Source organism: Saimiri boliviensis, chromosome 17 (genome assembly GCF_048565385.1).
Source record: "Saimiri boliviensis isolate mSaiBol1 chromosome 17, mSaiBol1.pri, whole genome shotgun sequence".
In the NCBI taxonomy this organism is placed as follows: Eukaryota; Metazoa; Chordata; class Mammalia; order Primates; family Cebidae; genus Saimiri; species Saimiri boliviensis.
In genome coordinates this window covers 52,107,083-52,129,328 of record NC_133465.1, presented here as the reverse complement: position 1 = coordinate 52,129,328, position 22,246 = coordinate 52,107,083, and the positions used below count along the sequence as shown (strand labels likewise).

The window sequence follows — 22,246 nt, the reverse complement described above, 5'->3', positions numbered from 1 at the left end:
TAAATGTTTTTGGTTATTGTTACTTAAAATGCCCTTCTATCTCATATATACTTTAGGTTATATGTTTCGTAATTCTAAAAGAGAAAACATATATTCAAAAAATTAAAAGTTATTCCTATGATAACTTTACTCATTTGCATTCCATTATGCTTCCTTAAAGTGGAGGAGAATTGAGTGGCATTAAAGGTAATAGATAGGGAAGTTTTTGTGGAAGGATGACATACATTTTAATATCTCTGATGTGTATATCCCATAAAGTGGTTGAGAACCACTGCTGCTGAGTCTGTAGTTTAGTAGGGCTGGCAGTCTGTAAACAAATAACTATGTTATGAGTACTCTATTAGAAGAGGTATCTTAAAAAAGAAATGGCTTGACATCAGCTAGGAAAACTTTATGAGGTCGATATTATTTAAACTGGGTCTTTAGGGACAAGCAATTTATAAGGGAAGATTGGTGAGGGGAGCCCACATTGCCCAGTGGAGGAAAAGGATGTACAAAGGCACAGAATCCTAAAAGTCCATAGAGGGTTGAGGGAGGAAATTCAGATACGTTGGGAACTATACTGTGAAGAGCCTTACCCAGCTCACTGTGGAGTTTATTCTGTGGATCACTTAAATTAGGGTTATTAATTTCAGTATTCAGTGTAAAGCTCTGTGCTAGTAGTTACTTTGAAGGCCTGTATGAATGTATATTTATGTTATTTTTCCTCCCATTTGCAGGCTGCTATATGGCAAGCACTAAACCACTATGCTTACCGAGATGCGGTTTTCCTCGCAGAACGCCTTTATGCAGAAGGTTTGAAATCTATTCATTGCTGTAGAATGATAAATGAATAACATATAAAAAATTACATAACTTTTTATCACTGTTACAAGATTCTAGGTATCATTTTCTTGTTCTTTCTTTCTGATTGACACTAGTTGATAAAATCTTTTTAGCTGTGTAATTCCCTTACATGCTACTTTTAATAACTATGTAGAGTTGATTCAGGTTTCTATGCTATGATTTACTTAATCATTTTTTTATCTTTAAGTATTTTTTTTCCAGGGTTTGTTGTGGTGGTAGTGGGTTTTTTTGTTTTGTTTTGTTTTGTTTTTTTCTTTTTTGTGGGGGGGGTTGTTTTTTTTGTTTGTTTGTTTGTTTTGAGACAGGGTCTCACTGTTACCCATGTTGGAGTATAGTGGCACCATCTTAGCTCACCGCAACCTCAAGCCATCCTCCCACCTAGCTGGGACTACAGGCACGGGCCACCAGGCCTGGCTAATCTTTTATCTATTTATTTATTTTCCAGTAGAGATAGGGTGATAGGGTTTTGCTATGTTGCCCAGGCTGATCTCAGACTCCTGAGCTTAGGCAGTCTGCTTGCCTTGGCCTCCCAAAGTGCTGGGATTATAGGCTTGAGCTACCATGCCGTGTATTTTGGTTTTGTTTTTAAGAGTCTATATTCTGTGATGAAGAACATGGATTTAGACTCTATAGCCTTGGTATCAATCCTAACCTGTCACTTAAATGTACAGTTTTATAACCTTGGACGAGTTACTTTAATTAATCTGAAAATCTGTAAAATAATTATTCCCTCTTAGAATGGAAATATTCAGTGAGATGGTGTATTTAAAACACTTCACATAGCCATCTGGCTTGATAATCAGTAAATGCTTAATAAACTACTGATAATGTATGTTTTGTTTCCATCATTATCATTCCCTTTCTAAGTTGCTGATATAGATCATTGTGAGCAGGTTTTCTTTTTTTTTTCTTTTGAGTCATTTCCTTAGGTTATATATTTTTAAATGGAATTTACATGTCAAACAGTATGAGTTTAGTAGCTGGAGAGTTAGGAGAACAAGTCCTAAACCTCAGGGGCAGGAAATTTCACAAAAGGACAAAGGACAATGGTTGGAAGTAGTTTTGAGACGTTAAGTGGAAACCAACTTTAACTTGACTCTGAGATAGTGTGATATAAGGTTATTACTGTCCTTGTGAGAGAGCTGTCAGGTGCTGGGTGGAGAATGGGAATTCAGTAAGGAAGATGTATGCACCGAAAATTTGAGGTCCCAATGAAAAGATTTATAAAGCTGAGAAGGAATGGAAGGCTTAGAAAGAAGATAATACAGGCCGGGTGCGGTGGCTCAAGCCTGTAATCCCAGCACTTTGGGAGGCCGAGGCGGGTGGATAACGAGGTCAAGAGATCAAGACCATCCCGGTCAACATGGTGAAACCCCGTCTCTACTAAAAATACAAAAAATAAAGGCCGGGCGCAGTGGCTCAAGCCTGTAATCCCAGCACTTTGGGAGGCTGAGGCGGGTGGATCACGAGGTCAGGAGATGGAGACCATCCTGGTCAACACGGTGAAACCCCGTCTCTACTTAAAATACAAAAAAAAATTAGCTGGGCATGGTGGTGCATGCCTATAATCCCAGCTACTCAGGAGGCTGAGGCAGGAGAATTGCCTGAACCCAGGAGGCGGAGGTTGCGGTGAGCCGTGATCGTGCCATTGCACTCCAGCCTGGGTAACAGGAGTGAAACTCCGTCTCAAAAAAAAAAAAATATATATATATACAACAAATTAGCTGGGCATGGTGGTGCGTGCCTATAATCCCAGCTACTCAGGCGGCTGAGGTAGGAGAATTGCCTGAACTCAGGAGGCGGAGGTTGCAGTGAGCCGAGGTCGTGCCATTGCGCTCGAGCCTGGGTAACAAGAGTGAAACTCCGTCTCAGAAAAAAAAAAAAAAGAAGATGATACAATAGATTAACCTACTCCATTCACTTATGCAAAAACAATGTTTATTGTAAATAATCTATTTAAATATATTTTAATTGATACCTAAGTAGATCACATATTTTGCTGTCGTTTTAAAAATTTTTGTTGCATCCAGGTCTCTGTCACCCAGGCTAGAGTAGTGGCGCAATCATAGCTCACTGCCGCCTTGAACTCCTGGACTGAAGTGATCCTTCTGCCTCAGCGCCTCCCAAAGAGCTGGGATTTCAGATGTGAGCCACTGTACTCGGCCACCGTCTTACAGTATTTCCTTTATGTATTTGTTTATCATTAAAGAATAGGCAGTTTCTAGTTTCTTAAAAAGTGTAAATTCGTGGTTTAGAATTCAACTACATTTTCCTATAGAATTGATTCCAAGATTCCCAGATTAGTCCACACAAAGCTGTTTAATCCACATTATTTATGTGCCTGATGCAATGCTTGGCACTTGGAAAGTTGCTCACTAAATGTTAGTTTCTTTCAATATAGAACCTAACCATTCTGTTTAACTGTATTTTTATGAGGGAAGATTTTAGAATTTAAGTGTAGTAGGAGCACATACTATCCTGGCTCAGTAAAATGACAACAATAAGTCTATTATTTATTGATTCTCACTGTGTACTAGGTACTCTAAGTACTTAATATTAGTTATTTAATCTTCAATAAACACATAAAATAGACATTGCTATTGCTATTTTCTGGATGAAGAAACAGACTAATGTCCACTGGCAGTAACTAGTAGATTTGTCTGATTCCACTTTACCAAGGGTAACAAATACTTGCCACTTCTCTGATTTGCAACCATAGTAGGCATCACTAATCTATCACAGTACTCATTCCCACTGAACCAACCTCAGAATTCTTGGCAACACAGTTTTCTTGGCTGGACAGTATCAGTTGATATGCTAGATGTAACCTGTTTGCTCAGTGGCCTCCTATGTCACTAGCAGCAGTTTCTATATTTGGAGAAAGACATCCAGCAAGGCATGAGGCTAAAGCAGTTGATAGGTAGGATATTTTGTAAGTCAAATTCTTGAAATAATTTCCCAGTTTCACTAGTTCTTTGTCGCCCATTTGTCTTTCTCTCAAGAGATTCATAATTGGCCTGAGACTATGGGATAAGAGAGAAAGAATAGCAGACTGATATAAGAGAGAATCTGAACTGAGATACTCATTCACCATTTGATCTTAAGCAAAAGTCATTCTGAGCCTTATTTTCCTTATCTTTAAAAGAGAAGAGAAATCATCTATTTAACAAGATAGTTTTGAGGACTAAATACGGTAAAATATGTTAAGAGTCTGCTGTAGTTTCTGGCACATAGAAAGTCCTTTACAAGTCCTTCTCTCCTCTAGCATATCCTAATACAGTGATTTTTCAGAGTTTTTTAAATTCTTATTTTTACTTTTATTTTTTGAGATCGCCTGTTACCCACGCTGGAGTGCAGTGGCGTGATCTTGTCTCACTTCAGTCTTTACCTCTCAGGCTCAAGCAGTCCTCTGGCCTCAGCCTCCCTAGTAGCTGGGATTACAGGCACATGCCAGCTTGCCTGGCTAGTTTTTGTTTGTTTGTTTGTTTGGAGACGGAGTCTTTCTCTGTTACCCAGGCTGGGGTGCTGTGGCACGATCTCAGCTCACTGCAACCTCTGCCTCCTGGTTCAAGCAATTCTCCTGCCTCAGCCTCCCAAGTAACTGAGATTACAGGCACCTGCCACCATGCCTAGCTAATATTTGTATTTTTGGTAGAGACTGGGTTTCACCATGTTGGCCAGGCTGGTCTCGAACTCCTGACCTCATGATCATCCCCCCTGCTCCGTTCTGCCCCGCCGTTGGCTTCCCAAAGTGTTGGGATTGCAGGTATGAGCCACCGCTCCTGGTGCTAATTTTTGTTTCTTTGAGGACACGAGGTCTCACTGTGTTGCCCAGGCCAATCTTGAACTCCTGGTCTCAAGTGATCCACCCACCTCCACCTCCCAAAGTGCTGGGATTATAGACAGGAGCCACTGTGCCTGGCCAGATTTTTTTTACCCTTATTAGATAATGATACACTCTGATATTTTCCATTAAGTGGTTTTGTTGTTGTTTTAATGTAGGTTGATAACCACTAAATTGATATCACATTCCATTAGCAAGTTAAGATTTGCTGTTTTGGAAAAACTGTCCAGATTTTACCATCTCTCTCCAATAAATTCCCTTCCATTGTAAGCATGTATTTTTCTTCTCACCACCAATATCTGATCCCCTTGACCAAGGTTTTTCTCCTTTGTTAATTGATTAAGTGTTAGGAATGAATAGAAGTAAGTGCTATAGAACAAACAGAAATAGTGTCCGACTATGAGGAAAAAAATACATTAATGCAACTACTATGGTAGGTTCTTGGAGATGTATACGTGTGTGTGTATTTGTATACACATACATATAAAATAAGAATTACGTTCAGAAAATCAACCAGATAAAAGTTTAATGTGCATTTTTTTCATTAAGTAATTGCTGTCAATGGAACTCCATGAGACTGAGGATTGTAACTAGTGAAAGGAAAAGAAAGAGAAACAGCTGAAAACCTGTGTCAACATGGATTCCTAGGTTATTTTGAGAGTCCTAGCCCAAAGCTCAAAATTGCTTAGGGTCCAGTGTTTTATCTTAATATGGGTTTTACATCCCACACTGCAAAATATTTTTGTTTGTTTGAGACAGAGTCTCCCTCTGTTGCCCAGGCTGGAGTGCAGTGGCCCAATCTCATCTCACTGCCTCCCAGGTTCAAGCAATTCTGCCTTAGCCTCCTGAGCAGCTGGCATTACAGGCACCCAACTCCATGCCCAGGTACTTTTTGTATTTTTAGTAGAGAGGGGGTTTAACCATGTTGGCCAGGCCGGTCTCAAACTCCTGGCCTCAAGTGATCTGCCCTCCTTGGCCGCACAAAGTGCTGGGATTACAGGCATGAGCCAGAGTGTCCAGTCTTTATTTTTTAATATTAGTACTTTTTAAACACTTTTTGCTTATTTTTTAAGTCAGGGTCTCTGTGTTGCCCATGCTGGCCTCAAACACTTGGGCATAAGCTGTCCTCCCAAGTAGCTAGGAATATAGGCACATACCACTGCGCTCTGCTTGAATACATTTTAAATTACCATAAGATTGTTCGCCAGTTTTCTACCTGTCTTAGTGTTTAGTGGGTAAGATGTATAGATTGCATTGGGTGTATCAATTTTAATAAATTGGGTTCAGTGGGAGAAAACTAAACCAGAATAAAAGGTTCAGCATCTGTTTCTTTTCTCTTAACCAGGATACTGAGAGCCTAAACTCACAGAAATATATGCATACAAATAGCAACATATTAAAAACACTATTTACCAGCTTGTGTTAAGATAATTATTAAAGAATATCCAGATTTCTACTAAAGATGTTGGATAATGTATCATTTTTAGGCCTTTATTGATCCAAGACTTAATTATTTTCATTGAATTAACTTGTATGTTTCACAGACATATGAAATCAATATATTCAAATCTAACCTAAGATACCACTAACTGGTTTTCCTTATCTCCCTTTCCCTGCCTGTTCCTTTTCTCCTCCCAAATCTATGTTCCTTCTTAAAACCCTCCGGAGGTATCTAATTGCTGTAAGGATCTATTCCTGAATCTCGATACAGTTTCCAAAGCCCTATATAATCTGGCTATCTTTTTTCTTCTGTATTGCCACTTTCTGCCTCAAACACTAAGGAGCCTCTTAAAACTTCTTCCAGCCTTCTTGTATTTGTGGTCTTTTTACTGTAAGCTTGGTTTTAAAATACTTAAGAGCACTGTTAACCCCATTATTAACAATATGTATAAAATCAGTATTGAAATGCAGGATGTAAATAAATGTAGAAAAGATAAAAATAGAGAATAGTATTAGTATGCTAAAATTGCATATGTAGATGAAATGTTCAACAGTAGAAATGACTGTGAACAGCAGAATGAATAATGCAAGATAAGAAAAGAACAGTCTCCATGCAATTGATAACAGCAAAAAATATTGATGAAATAGAATTAATTACTTGAGCGTGTGGCTCAGTGGCACATAAGTACCTCCTGCATTAATATCAAATGTCTATTCAGGTGTTGTAAATTTAAGAGAAGGCCAGTAATTAAAATAATAGCACATATAGCCCTCACTATATGTCAGATACTATCCTAATTGCTGTACATGTATTAAGTCATTTAATATTAACAGCAGCCTTTAAAAGTAGGTACTCATAGTCCTTATTTCACAGTGAAAAAAAAATGAGGGTCAGAGAAGTTAACTCGCCCTAAGTCATAGCTAATAAATTGAAGTGCCAAATCTGAACCCAAGCAGTTCTAGCTTCAGAGTCAGCATTTTAATCCACATGCCATGCTGCTTATAGTTGATTTAAAAACTTAATGGACGATCAGTTTGTTTTATTTTTTTTCTTTTGAGAGAGTCTTGCTCTGTTGCCCAGGCTGCAGTACAGTGCCATAATCTCAGCTCACTGCAACCTCTACTTTCCAGGGTCAAGCGATTCTTGTACCTCAGCCTCCCAAGAAGCTGGGATTACAGACATGCGCCACCATGTCCAGCTAATTGTTGTATTTTTAGTAGAGATGAGGTTTCGCCATGTTTGCCAGGATGCTCTCCAATTCAAGGACTCAAGTGATCCGCCCACCTTAGTTGGGATTACTGCACCTGGCCTATATAATCAATTTGAAACATGTGTCATAAATCATAGATGGTTCCACAGTTCTGTGCTCTTAAATACACACAACATCAGAGTTCATGACAGGGTAGCCAGCAGAGTACTCTAACGTTGGGGGCCTTTGGTGATATTTGTGTAGTTTATCAAGGCTAGGTAAAGAACAGTTACCTCAACAAATTTTAAGTTTTGTCAAAATGGTCCATTTTAGAAAGGCTGCATATTTAGATTATAAATCAGTGTGAAGAAAAGGTGTCACCTGGTTTAAAAGCATTGAAGGACTAATTTACCTTTCTATTTGATCTAAATGTATCTGGATGATGCAAGGTTAAACCTGTCTTAATTTTTTTAAACTTATACTCAAATGACCTTTAAACTCTTGAAGCCGAACCTATTTGTGAGAAGAGGAACTTCAGTAGTGTCCCACAACTTCTTTTTTTATGTATTTATTTATTTATTTTTTGAGACAGTCTCTCTCTGTCACCCAGGCTGAAGTGCAGTGGCACGATCTCGGCTCACTGCAACCTCCGCCTTCCGTGTTCAAGCAATTCTCCTGCCTCAGCTTCTCAAGTAGCTGGGATCACAGGTGCACGCCACCACACCCAGCTGAATTTTGTATGTTTAGTAGAGCTGGGGGTTTCACCATGTTGGCCAGGTTGGTCTTGAACTGCTGACCTTAGGTGATCCACTTGCCTTGGCCTCCCAAAGTGCTGGGATTACAAGCTTAATTTGTTTGTTTTTTCACTTTAACAGTGCATTCTGGAAATCTTTCTATGTCCTTTTTTTCATCACATGGACATAGCATAATTTATTACATGATCGATTTCTCAGTATTACTTTAAGAGTGACTTCATGGAGTCAATGCTAACTTCATTCATGATTATAAAATATATTATGGACCTTATAATTCTAATCCCATATTTTAATTAAGGCTGTAAGTAAAGGATGGTAAATAGTGGCATGCAAACATCTGTAACTGTTTCCAGACCCTGTTATTTTGATCGCTGTGCTTACTAGCTAGGCCATGATCACCCTCAGAATTTTTCTGAACATGGCATTTCAGACAGCCATTATCAGTTAGTTGGAGTTACTGTTCCAGATGAAATCTATTTGTCGATCCTAGCCAGTAAACATATTCCATGCTTTTTAGATTTATGGCTGCTTACCACTGGTTCATTAGTTGTGTTTGGGGTACTGTTATGTTTCTCTGCTGCCAAATTACTTGTGAGGAGCCTAAGAAACCACCCATGTCACAACACTTCAGGTTGTTCTGGATTTACTTCATTATCTGACAGTTTCTTTATTTTATTTATTTATTTATTTATCTTTATTTTTTAAACAGTGTCATCTAGGCTAGAGTGCAGTGGCGCGATCTTGGCTCACTGCAATCTCTGCATCCCGGGTTCAAACGATTCTTCTGCTTCAGTCTCCTGATTAGCTGAGATTACAGGCATGTGCCACTACACCTGGCTAATTTTTGTATTTTGAGTAGAGGCAGGGTTTTTCTCTGTTGGCCTGGCTGGTCTTGAATTCCTGAACTCAGGTGATCTGCCTGCCTTAGCTTCCCAAAGTGCTAGGATAACAGGCGTTGAACCACCATGCCCAGCCAGTTTTATTATTTTTGTTTTGCCTAAATCACCAATCCATATTCCCATTTGAACATATAATTTTTAAGTTATTATGCTTCAAAAAGCTAATTGCAGTGTTACACTAAAATTACATACACACACACATATACACAAAAAGAATAGTTGGTATTTTTATATTATTATGGAATTTTATTGCCGTGAAAATGGACCTATACATAATCAAGTATTTGTAAACAATTAAGACAGCATTACTATAACTGGGAGTTAAGCTAGTTTGTGGGAGCCCTTGTTTATTGGTATAATCAATAGTTTTAAAAACTTAGACGGTGAAAAGAAACCAGACCATTATAAAATCTAGAGGAAATCAAACTTTCTCTTTTTGTTTTTGAGATGGAGTCTCACCCTGTCCCAGGCTAAAGTGCAGTGGCACAGTCTTCACTCACTGCAACCTTTGCCTCCCAGGTTCAAGCGGTTCTGCCTCAGCCTCCCAAGTAGCTGGGATTACAGCCACCTGCCACCACACCTAGCTAATTTTTTTTTTTTTTTTTTTTTTTTTGGTATTTTTAATAGAGATAGGGTTTAACCACGTTGGCCAAGTTGTTGGTCTTGAACTAAGGTGACCCACCAGCCTCGGCCTTTCAAAGTGCTGGGATTACAGGCATGAGCCACTGCGCCCTGCAAACTTATGTAAATGAGAAGTTGTAGGTCAGTAAAATTAATAATTTCTTCCTATTGCAGTGAGCACCCCATTCTTTTTTTCACACCTGCAGCTCTAATACTACTATACATCTCATTAACACATGTGCCAAAATTTCTTATCATTTACTATTTATTTTTTACACTGTAGTTTCATTAAAAACCATAAGATGGGGCCGGGCGCGGTGGCTCAAGCCTGTAATCCCAGCACTTAGGGAGGCCTAGGCGGGTGGATCACGAGGTCGAGAGATCGAGACCATCCTGGTCAACATGGTGAAACCCCGTCTCTACTAAAAATACAAAAAATTAGCTGGGCATGGTGGCACGTGCCTGTAATCCCAGCTACTCAGGGGGCTGAGGCAGGAGAATTGCCTGAACCCAGGAGGCGGAGGTTGCGGTGAGCCGAGATCACGCCATTGCACTCCAGCCTGGGTAACAAGAGCAAAACTCCGTCTCAAAAAAAAAAAAAAAAAAAACATAAGATGGGCTAGAGAAGAAAGGTTCTGTTGGTCTTTGCCTGCACATATCTGTGACAGAAACTTGGGAAATAAAATTTCAAATTACTTTTTTATCCAAAATCTTAGAATGATATTAACTATTTTAAAAGATGTGTGGCTGGGCGTGGTGGCTCACAGCTCTAATCCCAGCACTTTGGGAGGCCAAGATGGGTGGATCACCTGAGGTCTAGAGATCAAGACCAGCTTGACCAACAACATGGAGAATCCCCGTCTCTACTAAAAATACAAAATTAACTAGGTGTGGTGGCCCATGCCTGTAATCCGAGCTACTTGGAAGGCTGAGACAGCCGAATCACTTGAACCCAGGAGGCGGAGGTTGTGGTGGCCTGAGATCGAGCCATTACACTCCTGTTGCCCAGGCTGGTTCCTACTCTCAGGATTACTAATTTAGTGGGTATGAGATGGGGCACAACAATTTTCATTTCTAGCAAGTTTCCAAGTCATGCTGATACTGGTACAAGGACCATACTTTGAGAACCACTGGCTTAGGAGATCCGTCAGCTCACTGGGATTGTTTCATAAACCATTTTAAGAAGCACAGTTTTGTGATTTTACCTCTTTCTATCCCCTTTGTTTTTGCCTCTGTAGACCCTCATCTGGATTGTGGGGATAGAAGTGAAGTGATGATCAGTTTGGTAGAGACATAGAATAAATAAGGGTGAAAAATGCCACATTGCATTAAGAAGGCAGAGGACATTTCATAATGTAAAAAAGAGGGACAGATCGATAGATAACTCAGGTCTTGCCATTGTAATGTAATTATTGTTACTATACAAGTCTATCGACTGAATGTAAAATGGTGTGAGCATTCACAATTTATAATTTTTTATCTTAAATATCTTAAATATAATTTAATGTATATTTGATGTTAAAGCAAAACAAGTGTTTTTTTTTCAATCTGGTCTTTTTTAAATGTAAAAATTATTTCATACTGATAATTAGATTTATTTACACTCAAGTTTCTCTTACTAATGAAATTTGACTTCTCCCAAAAGATTTATTAGAGAAATACTATCTAAAAACAAGATCCTTTACTGGTAGTCTGTTTAAAGGCAGGGATATTTGTATATATGTTTGCTTTTCTTAAGTATTTACAGAGAATACCATGTTTGTCTTCGTTGTATTATTTCCTTGCTTCCTTAGAGAGAAAAGTAATCGAGAGCTAAGGAACTAACTTTGCTATAAGCAAACTGTTTCTCCACAATTCAAATTTGAATTAATAAGTAATTGTTTTGTGTTAAAATAGCATGCCTAATTTGCCTAATTTTTTTTTGCTAAATTTATTTATTGCATGATAAACTGATTATCATTCAATATACTGAACAATAGCCTTTTTAAAAAATGTCTGTTTTTAGTACACTCAGAAGAAGCCTTGTTTTTACTGGCAACCTGTTATTACCGCTCAGGAAAGGCATATAAAGCATATAGACTGTTGAAAGGACACAGTTGTACTACACCGCAGTGCAAATACCTGCTTGCAAAATGTTGTGTTGATCTCAGCAAGTAAGTTTTAAAATATGTTTTAGCTATTTTGTTTTACTTACACTATTGAATTTTCGATAAAATTATTTTCATGTTAAACTCTGATTCCCTTTCTTCCCTCTTTTTCATCTATTTCAGTAAATGTTTATACTGTTGCCTATGATATTGTTTATATTATGGAGATTTGATTGTTATGGTAATAAATAATAGAGTTTAACTCTGGAGAAACTTAAGTTATAACTAATTCTAATTGGTTTCTTTTTTTTTTTTTTTTTTTTTTTTTTGAGACGGAGTTTCGCTCTTGTTACCCAGGCTGGAGTGCAATGGCGCGATCTCGGCTCACCGCAACCTCCGCCTCCTGGGCTCAGGCAATTCTCCTGCCTCAGCCTCCTGAGTAGCTGGGATTACAGGCACGTGCCACCATGCCCAGCTAATTTTTTTGTATTTTTAGTAGAGACGAGGTTTCACCATGTTGACCAGGATGGTCTCCATCTCTCGACCTTGTGATCCACCCGCCTCGGCCTCCCAAAGTGCTGGGATTACAGGCTTGAGCCACCGCGCCCGGCCTCTAATTGGTTTCTTAAATGATCACAAATACTTTGTTTTCTTTGCTTTCAGTGTTAGACCAGTTTGAATAAGCCTGAAAACTCTCCAGTTCACTTAAGATTCATACTCCCCTGTGTTTAGGTGATTGTATAGTTTCCTTTCAAGATCATTTTATTGAGTACTTGTTTTGCACATTACACTTAACGCCAAGTCAGCAGTCCCTATACCAAATTTGGAGGTATTTAGAGATACAGATAGTTATGTTCTGTTAAATTCTTTTCTGTACTGTAAGAGATGGAATGATGGTAAAAGGAGCTAAATGGTCACATGTGTAAATGGTATTAAATATTTGTAAAAGCCTTTATGTATAATTGGCTTGTAGGTTTACAAGGGGATACAAGTAAGTCTCACCATAGACTGATCAATAACTATACTATCTGTCCAGTGACTGACTTTTTCATTAAAGCTAGCTAAAATTTCTGAAATTTCTGAGACATTTGTTCTTGAATTATTTTTAAATTTCAGTGTTCCTAATGTTGAATTCTTAAAAATCTACTTTCTTATGTAATTTGCCAGTTCCTTTTTTTTTTTCTTTTTTTTTAGAGAAAGGGTCCTGCTCTGTTGCCCAGGCTGGAGTGTAACAGAGTGATCATGGCTCACTGCAGCCTCCATCTGGGTCTAAGTGATCCTCCACCTCAGCCTCCCATGTAGCTGGAGCTGCAGACACGTGTCACTACAGCCAGCTAATTTTCTTATTTTTTTGTAGAGATAGGGTCTCACTATTTTGCTCAGGCTGGTTTTGAACTCTTGGGTTCAAGCCATCCTCCCACCTCGGCCTTCCACAGTGCTGGAGTTATAGGCGTGAGCCACTGTGCCTGGCCTAAGTATGCAATTTTTAATTAAAATATGTTAGTCTTGTTTAATTTGCATATACATTTATATTTTAAGGAAGAAGGACCACCATGTTTGTTAATGAAGAACCATTTATATTTTCTCCCATAGTATAATAATTATTTTCTGTTCCTTCTTACATGAGTATTGAATATGTGGCTCAGACTGGATTTGTACATACACTAAATGTAACTGATTCTGTTTTAAAAGGTAAAAGCGAAATTTTATGATCATAAATTTCCAGCCTCCCAAATGATTATAAATATGTGTTTGCCACTATTCTAATTTAAAAATTTTTTTTTTTTTTTAGAAAAAACAAATTGGCCAGGTGCAGTGTCTCATGCTTGTGATTCCAACACTTTGGGAGGCCAACATGAGAGGACTGCGTGAGCCTAAGAGTTTGAAACCAGCCTGGTCAACATAATGAGACCCTGCCCTGTCTCTACAAAAAATTTAAAAATTAGCTGGGTATGGTGGTGTGCACCTGTAGTCCCAGCTACTCACAAGTCTGATGCAAGAGGATCACCTGAGTCCAGGAATTTGAGGCCATAGTGAGCTATGGCTGCATTACTGCATTCTGGACTGGGTAACAAAGCAAGACCCTGACTCTTTAAAGAAATAGAGAGATGGGGAGGGAGGAAGGGAGGGAAACAGAGAAAGAGAAAAGAAAAGAAAGAAAGAAAATGTATGTCTCCATCGTTTAATGTACTTTGGTAATGAAGAATATGTTTACGTGAACTGCTTTTTATACTGGTTTTTTAAAATCTTTCAATTTGTATTTTAAAGGCTTGCAGAAGGGGAACAAATCTTATCTGGTGGAGTGTTTAATAAGCAGAAAAGCCATGATGATATTGTTACTGAGTTTGGTGATTCAGCTTGCTTTACTCTTTCATTGTTGGGACATGTGTATTGGTAAGTAAGAACGATCCAAGCTATCAGAAAGGCATTTCCATACAAGAATGTTTTATAGTTTTAAAAAACCTATGTTAATCGGTGTTTATCAAATAGCACTTGGCTGAGTAGTACATAATCTGATTCTCTGACTTTATTAAACCTATAAAATAGTAGAGATGTTAATCTAATTTTGTACTTTCCACTTAGCTTTACTGATAATAGTTACAGTAGCCCTGCCTAACACATTAGGTTTTTTTTTTTTTTGTGAGATGGAGTTTCGCTCTTGTCGCCCAGGCTGGAGTGCAATGACATGATCTCAGTTCATTGTAACCTCTGCCTCCCAAGTAGCTGGAATTACAGGTGCCCTCCAACACGCCCAGCTAGTTTTTGTATTTTTGGTAGAGACGGGGTTTCACTATGTTGACCAGGCTGGTCTTGAACTCCTGACCTCAGGTGATTGACCCGCCTCGGCCTCCCAAAGGGCTGGGATTACAGGCATGAGCCACCGTGCCCAACCCCATGTTAGTTTTTTTACCTTGGGCGAAAAGAGTGTGTGATCCACTGAGGAAATAGAAGAAAAGATAGCCAGGTCCATTGTCTCACACCTGTAATCTCAAAACTTTGGGAGGCGGAGGCAAAGAATAACAGGTAACTCTACCAATGGGAATGCATCACATGTGTACATGTCATTTGTGGGAGAAGATGTCTCCCTGTGAGAGAAGTAACTGAGGACTGCTTGTCTAAAGTACTAGGGTAGCATCTAGTTTAAGGTAAATTGAGGCTAGTTTGAATAGTGGTTATTTTTTAAAACCTTGTAAAATGTGTTTTTTAACAGAATAAATTGTTTGAGTAAATTTGGGGGCATTTTCAGGTGTAACAGGTATGTTTAGCCATTAACAGCACTCTTGCGAACAGGAGTCAGCAAAGACGTAATATCAATGTATTCATTTACCTTAAGGACTCAGAATAATGAATTTAGTTCATGCAACTATGATTCTTCTTGTCATTTATTCAAGAAACTTTGAGATTTATTTCCATTATAGCTAAGCACTTGGCACTGGGAATATAAAGATAAATGACTGAGAGCCTCCACCCTCAAAGGTTTATAATAAAGTAGAAGAGAAACAGTAAACGAAAGTTTTTAAGTGTGATATAGTGAACCATAGATACTTGGTCTTTGACCTAATTTCCTCAAATACACTTAGAAACTCCACAGTGATATATTTTTGTATGCAAACACTTTGACTAGTAGCCAGCATTTCCTAGGTTAGCTTAAGGATTGGTGCTGGCAGCAAAAGACCAAGAGAGGATTAGAGGGTTGGGACTTTTCGTCCCCATGCCCCAGACTCCCAGGAGGTGAGAGGAGGTGAAGATTAAGTTCCACCATTAGATTGGTGATAAGATTATCACCAACAGCCAGTGGTTTAATCAGTAATGCCTAAGTAATGAAGCTTCCATAAAAGCTCAAAACCACAGGGTTCAGAAAGCTTGCAGAAAACTGAACACATGGAGGTTCCTGGCAGGTTGCTTGCCTCAAGAGGCCATGGAAACTCCGCAGCCTCCTTTCCCCATACCTTGCCCTATGCACTCTTCATTTGTATCCTTTGTAATATCCTTTATAATAAGTCATCTGCTCTAGGAGATTCATCAAACCTAAGTAGCGGGTTGTGGGAATCCCAATTTATAGCTAGTTGATCAGAAGTTCCGAAGGCCCAGACTTGTGACTGGTGTCTGAAGGTGGGGCAGGTTAGTATTGCAGACTGAGCCTTAACCTCTGGGATCTGAGACTATCTGCAGGTAGATGGTGTCAGAATTGAATTAGCGGACATGCAGCTGGTGTTCGGTGCTTGGTGTGTTTTAGGGGAAAAAAAACACACACATTTGGTCACAAAAGTCTTCTGTGTTGATGATTGTTATTTTTTTTTTTTTTTTTTTTGAGATGGAGTTTCGCTCTTGTTACCCAGGTTGCAGTGCAATGGCGCGATCTCGGCTCACCGCAACCTCCGCCTCCTGGGTTCAGGCAATTCTCCTGCCTCAGCCTCCTGAGTAGCTGGGATTACAGGCATGTGCCACCATGCCCAGCTAATTTTTTGTATTTTTAGTGGAGACGGGGTTTCACCATGTTGACCAGGATGGTCTCGATCTCTCGACCTCGTGATCCACCCGCCTCGGCCTCCCAAAGTGCTGGGATTACAGGCTTGAGCCACCGCGCGCAGCCGATGATTGTTATTATTGAGAGAGAATAGGAACAAATAAAATGTTGCTTTTTCCACACTCAGAGTTAGTTTTTATTATCACATTAAAAGTTCTGCAATAAAATTTGAGCAGTTTATTGTTCAAATGAGAAAATAATCAGTACTACCTGGTTAAAAAGAGGGGTAATGGTAACTAGGAAAGACTTGATAGAGAAAGTAAAATTTGGCTGGGCACAGTGGCTCATGCCTATAACCTCAGCACTTTGGGAACCCAGGAGGTGGAGGTTGTGACCTGGGATCACACCATTGCGCTCCAGCCTGGGCAACAAGAGTGAAACTGTCTCAAAAAAAAAAAAAAAAAAAAAGTAAAATTTGACAAATGTCATATCTATAGAGTGACTTCCGAAGGAAAATAGTTGTTTGAAAACTACAAATTATTTGTACAAAAACTAGAGGGCGGATGATTTATGAAGGAAGTTGTCAAAATTTTAATAAGGAATGTTGGAGAAATATTACTAAAGAGTACCATATTCTTTTACTTTATTAACTAAAATGAAGTATTATAAATACTACTCTGTCTAAAAGACTTGCATTAGATGATAAAAAGTGACATATAGATAAGAAAATCTCAAAACATTTGGAAATTGAACCACATACCTCTAAATAATTCATGAGGCCAAGCACAGTGGCTCATATCTGTAATCCCAGCACTTTGGGAGGCCAAGACCAGTGGATCCCCTGAGGTTGGGAACTTGAGACAGCCTGGCCAACATGGTGAAACCCCATCTTTACTAAAAATACAAAAGTTAGCTGGGCGTGGTGGCACACATCTGTAATCTCAGGTACTTGTGAGGCTGAGGCATGAGAATTGCTTGAACCTGGGAGGCGGACGTTGCAGTGAGTCTAGATCACGCCACTGCACTCCAACCTGGGCAACAGAGCGAGACTCTATCTCAGAAATAAATAAATAAATAAATCATGGATTGAAGAGAAGCCTCACAGGAGATTTTAAAAACATTGAACTGAATGAAAGGGGTATTAAATATGACATTAAAAACTGTGACGTTGCTAAAGTTAGAGCAAAATTTATAGCACTAAATATTTGTTATAAAAGAATAGTTTCAACTCCGCTAAGCTTCCACCATAAGAAATTAGAAAAAGAAGAACACAGTAAATCCAAGCAAACAGAAAGAAGGAAATAATAAAAAGTGGAAATCGGTGACATTGAAAAAAGAAAAACAATAGAGAAAATCATTGAAACCAAAGCCAGTCCTTGGAAAGATTGGTAAAACTGCCAAAACTGACCCCCAAAAAGAAAGAGAGAGAAGACAACTTAAATGAAATTGACCAATTTCTTAATTGGCCACACTACCAAAACTCACCTAAGAAATAGAAATCTGAACAAGTTAATCTGAGTAATCCTAAAATTATGAAAGAAACTTTAATTTGTAGTCAGAATTCTTCCCTAATGTTACATAATCTCTTCCAGAAAATAGAACAAGAAATACTGCCCTGCTCATGAGGTCAGCATTTTCTTGATTCCAAAACCAAATACTGTTCCAAAAAAGAAAATTATAGGCCAGTATCCCTTATGAATATATACACAAAAATATTCAAAAACAATTAGAAAATCAGATGTATCTAGTGATAACGTAAAAAAAAAAAATCAGTTTCTCAGAAAATTAAAAATAGAATTCCACTTCTGGGAACATACCCAAAATAATTGAAATCAGGATCTTGAATGGTCAGTTGACTTTTGAAAAAGGTGAAAAACAATTTAGTGGAGGAATGATGTCCTTTTTAACAAATAATGGTGCCAGTGCAACTGGATATTCATAGGCAGAAGAAATGAGAATTGACTTAAACCTCACACCTTATTAAAAATTTAACTCAAATCATGGATCTAAATGTAAAATAGAAAACTATAAAATGTTTAGAAGAAAATCTTTATGACCTAGGGTTAGGCAAAGAATTCTTAAACATAAACACTCAAATGACAGTACATAAAAGAAAAAAATTGGTAAATTTTATCAAAACTGTTTATTTTGCAAATGACATTGAGAAAATACATACAAGCCACAGCCTGGGAGAAAATATTTGCAAATCACATAAACACAGATTGTATCTAGACTATATAAATAATTCTCTTTAAAAATCAGTTCAGTTAGGAAATAAGCAAAATAATTGAATAGATCTTTTCACCCAAGAGGATATATGGATGGTAAATAAGCAGGTGAAAAGATGTTCTAAATCATTAGCCATTAAGGAAAGCAAGAAAAAGCCACCATTAGATATCACTACATACCTATTAGAATGGCTAAATATAAAAACTGCTGAGAATACCAAGCACTGGTGAGGATGCAGTGCAGCAAGATTACTTGTACACTCCTGGAGGAAATGTAAGGTGGTATTTTACATAAGAGTTAATAGCAACTTCATTTGTAAAAGCCCAAAACTGGAAACAACCCAAATTCAATAAGTAAATAGATGAGCTAGTCCATCTGATGGACCACTAGCAGTAAAGTGGAACAAACTACTATACTGATAGGTATAGTAACCCGGATGGATTACAAGGGTATTATGGCAAGTGAAAAAAGCCAATTTCAAAAGTTTAAATATATAATGCCACTTACATAACATTAATCTAACAGACTTACAATGAAGGAGAACAGATAAGTGGTTCTAGGGTTAGAGTTAGGAGGAGAATTTAACTATTTAGGGGTTTCTTTGGGATATTGGAACAGTTTTATATTCTGATTGTAGTGGTGGTTATACCAATTTGTAAATGTGATAATGTTCTCTATGTACACTTGTAAAAACTACTAAAATTCAAATAAGCTCTGTGGTTTAGTTTACAGGTTTTCTTTCTTTCTTTTTTTTTTTTTTTTTTTGAGACGGAGTCTCCTTCTGTCACCCAGGCTGGAGTGCAGTGGCAAGATTTCAGCCTCTCTAAGTGCTGGGATTACAGGTGTGAGCCACTATGTCGAGCCTGGGTTACAGTTTTATACTAATGTCAGTTTCCTAGTTTTGATAATTGTACTATGGTTATGTCAGATATTATTGGAGGAAGCTGGGTGTAGGGTACATGGGAACTGTGTACTATTTTTGCAAGTTCTATGTAAGTCTAAAATTATTGCAATGTAAAGTTTTAAAAAAAGTTGCTGGGCATGGTGACTCACGCCTGTAATCCCAGCACTTTGGGATGCTAAGGTGGGCAGATCATGAGGTCAGGAGATGGAGACCATTTTGGCCAACATGGTGAAACCCCATCTCTACTAAAATACAAGAAACTAGCTGGGCATGGTGGCACGTGCCTGTAGTACCAGCAACTTGGGAGGAAGAGGCAGGGGAATTGCTTGAACCTGGGAGGCAGAGGTTGCAGTGAGCTGAGATTATGCCACTGCACTCCAGCCTGGTGACAGAGTGAGACTTCGTCTCAAAAAAAGAAAAAATTACAAATATGCTATACAGTCTTGTGTCACTTTATGATGGGGATATGTCCTGAGAAATACGTCCTTCAGTGATTTTGTCATTTGTGAACATCATAAAGTACGTATACACAAACCTAGATGGTATAACCTACTACCATCTAGGTTTAACCCTAGGTTACATGGTGTAACCCTATTGCTCCAAGGCTATAAACCTGTACAGCATGTTACCTAAACTATGGTAAATGTTTGTATATCTAAACAAAGAAAAGATATAGTAGAAATATGGTATTATAATCTTATGGGGGCCAGGTGCAGTGGCTTATGCCTGTAATCCCAGCATTTTGGGAGGCCAAAGCAGGCAGATCCCCTGAGGTTAGGAGTTCAAGACCAGCCTAGCCAACATGGTGAAACCCCGTCTCTACTAAAAATACCAAAAAGAAAAATCAGCCAGATGTAGCAGACGGCTGTAATCCCAACTACCTGGGAGGCTGAGGGAGGAGAATCGCTTAAAACCGGGAGGTGAAGGTTGTAGTGAGCCGAGATTGCGCCATTGCACTCCAGCCTGAGCAACAACAGTGAAACTCTATCTCAAAAAAACAAATAATCTCATGAGACTATTGTCACATATGTGATTTGTCATTGAACAGAATGTCATGTGTCACTCAACTATATGTGTATTATTATTTTAAGAAAAATCATGGCCGGGCGCGGTGGCTCAAGCCTGTAATCCCAGCACTTTGGGAGGCCGAGGCGGGTGGATCATGAGGTTGAGAGTTCGAGACCATCCTGGTCGACATGGTGAAACCCCGTCTCTACTAAAAATACAAAAAATTAGCTGGGCATGGTGGCTCGTGCCTGTAATCCCAGCTACTCAGGAGGCTGAGGCAGGAGAATTGCCTGAACCCAGGAGGCGGAGGTTGTGGTGAGCCGAGATTGCGCCATTGCACTCCAGCCTGGGTAACAAGAGTGAAACTCCGTCTCAAAAAAAAAAAAAAAAAGAAAAATCATTAATAAAGTTTTTTACCATGTTGACCAGGATGGTCTTGATCTCTCGACCTCGTGATCCACCTGCCTCGGCCTCCCAAAGTGCTGGGATTACAAGCTTGAACCCTGTCTCTACTAAAAATACAAAAAATCAGCTGGGCATGGTGGCGCGTGCCTGTAATCCCAGCTACTCAGGAGGCTGAGGCAGGAGAATTGCTTGAATCCAGGAGGCGGAGGTTGTGGTGAGCCGAGATCGCGTCATTGCACTCCAGCCTGGGTAACAAGAGCGAAACTTTGTCTCAAAACAATAAATAAATAAATAAATAAAAATAAAAATAAAGTTTTTTAAAGATGCAGTTAAATCAAGCCCTCAGAAAGGTGTGTGTCTATGTGTATATATACATACATGTGAAGAAGGAAGTTTTATTTTTCTCCTTCAGAGGAATATGGATGGATTCTTTCATATTTTTTTGTGTTAATAGATATGGGGTCTCACAATGTTTTCCAAGATGGTCTTAAGCTTCTGAGCTTAAACAGTCCTCCCACCTCAGCCTTTCAAAGTGCTGGGATTACAGGCATGAGCCACAGCACCCAGTCAAGGGTTATTTTTATTCATCATAAAGATTACAAGATTATGCAAAGTGGAACAACCCTACCCCAATACTGGCTTTTCATTTTTAGCCATTATATGCCAGAATTGCACCTAGTAATCTAGATACAGACATGTGGTTTTATAGCTAAGGTGTGTTAGGTTTTCTTTTCTATCTCCAGTATAGATATTTTTCAGTCTTCTTGTCCGTTACAGCATATGAGAATTCTATGTTTAGCATGCAATTGATACTAAGTCTGGTTCCTAAATTAACCAGTTTCTTCCCAATACCACTTAAATAATATTTTTTGCCCCAGTCATTTAGGAAACTTCTGGCTGGGTTTTGTGTGTATCACTCAATTTTAGTAAAAATTTCAATCTAAATTTAGAGTACTCCAGCAATTTAATTTTCTTAAATCTTTGTCCCCTTTTATCTCTCTATCAAATAATTAGAAGTTTTATCTCCCATGCTAGATTATTGTAATTCCACACCAGACTTCTTCCCTGGTTAGCTCTTATATGATTTATACGTGTATGTATCCACGTGTATATCTAATTTCTTAGCAGACACTAATTTTGATTTAAATTTCTTCTGTTTTAGGGTCTGTTAATGAAATCATGGCTCATTATAAAAATCAGCCTTGCCAACTTCAAATTTGAATTTTTCCCCCACTAACATAGAAAGAAAATATAATTTTAATTTAAATAGTATTGGAAATGAGACTTTTCATCACAAAGGATTACCCTCTTACTTTTCCAGAATATTTTTCTCCTAAAGATTATTTTGTCTTGGCTTAAATTAATCAATGTTTGTCTACTTCCTTTCTGGCCATGTAAATAATTCATACAGTTCACTAATGCAACTTTAAAAATTATTAATAAAAGTGTCTGTTTTATGTTACATTCTGCTAGCAAAGCAAGGGGACAGGGCTACTTCAAAACAGGAAGCAGGTAGTATAAAAATGACAAAAGACTAATTCTCCATTCTC

The 22,246-nt window shown here is 38.5% G+C and overlaps 1 protein-coding gene across 7 annotated transcripts in view; it reads left to right on the top strand.

Moving 5' to 3' along the window:
* CDC27 (cell division cycle 27) overlaps positions 1-22,246 on the top strand; it is a 71,632-nt gene that overhangs the window by 7,191 nt on the left and 42,195 nt on the right. For 6 of the 7 annotated variants that reach the window (XM_039476186.2, XM_010330275.3, XM_003942422.4 and 3 more), the window contains exons 2-4: positions 720-795; positions 11,601-11,748; positions 13,951-14,076. In XM_039476186.2, coding sequence (XP_039332120.1) covers positions 720-795; positions 11,601-11,748; positions 13,951-14,076 — 350 coding nt within the window. The remainder of the gene's footprint in view (positions 1-719; positions 796-11,600; positions 11,749-13,950; positions 14,077-22,246) is intronic. The other variant, XM_074388803.1, reaches the window with a different exon arrangement.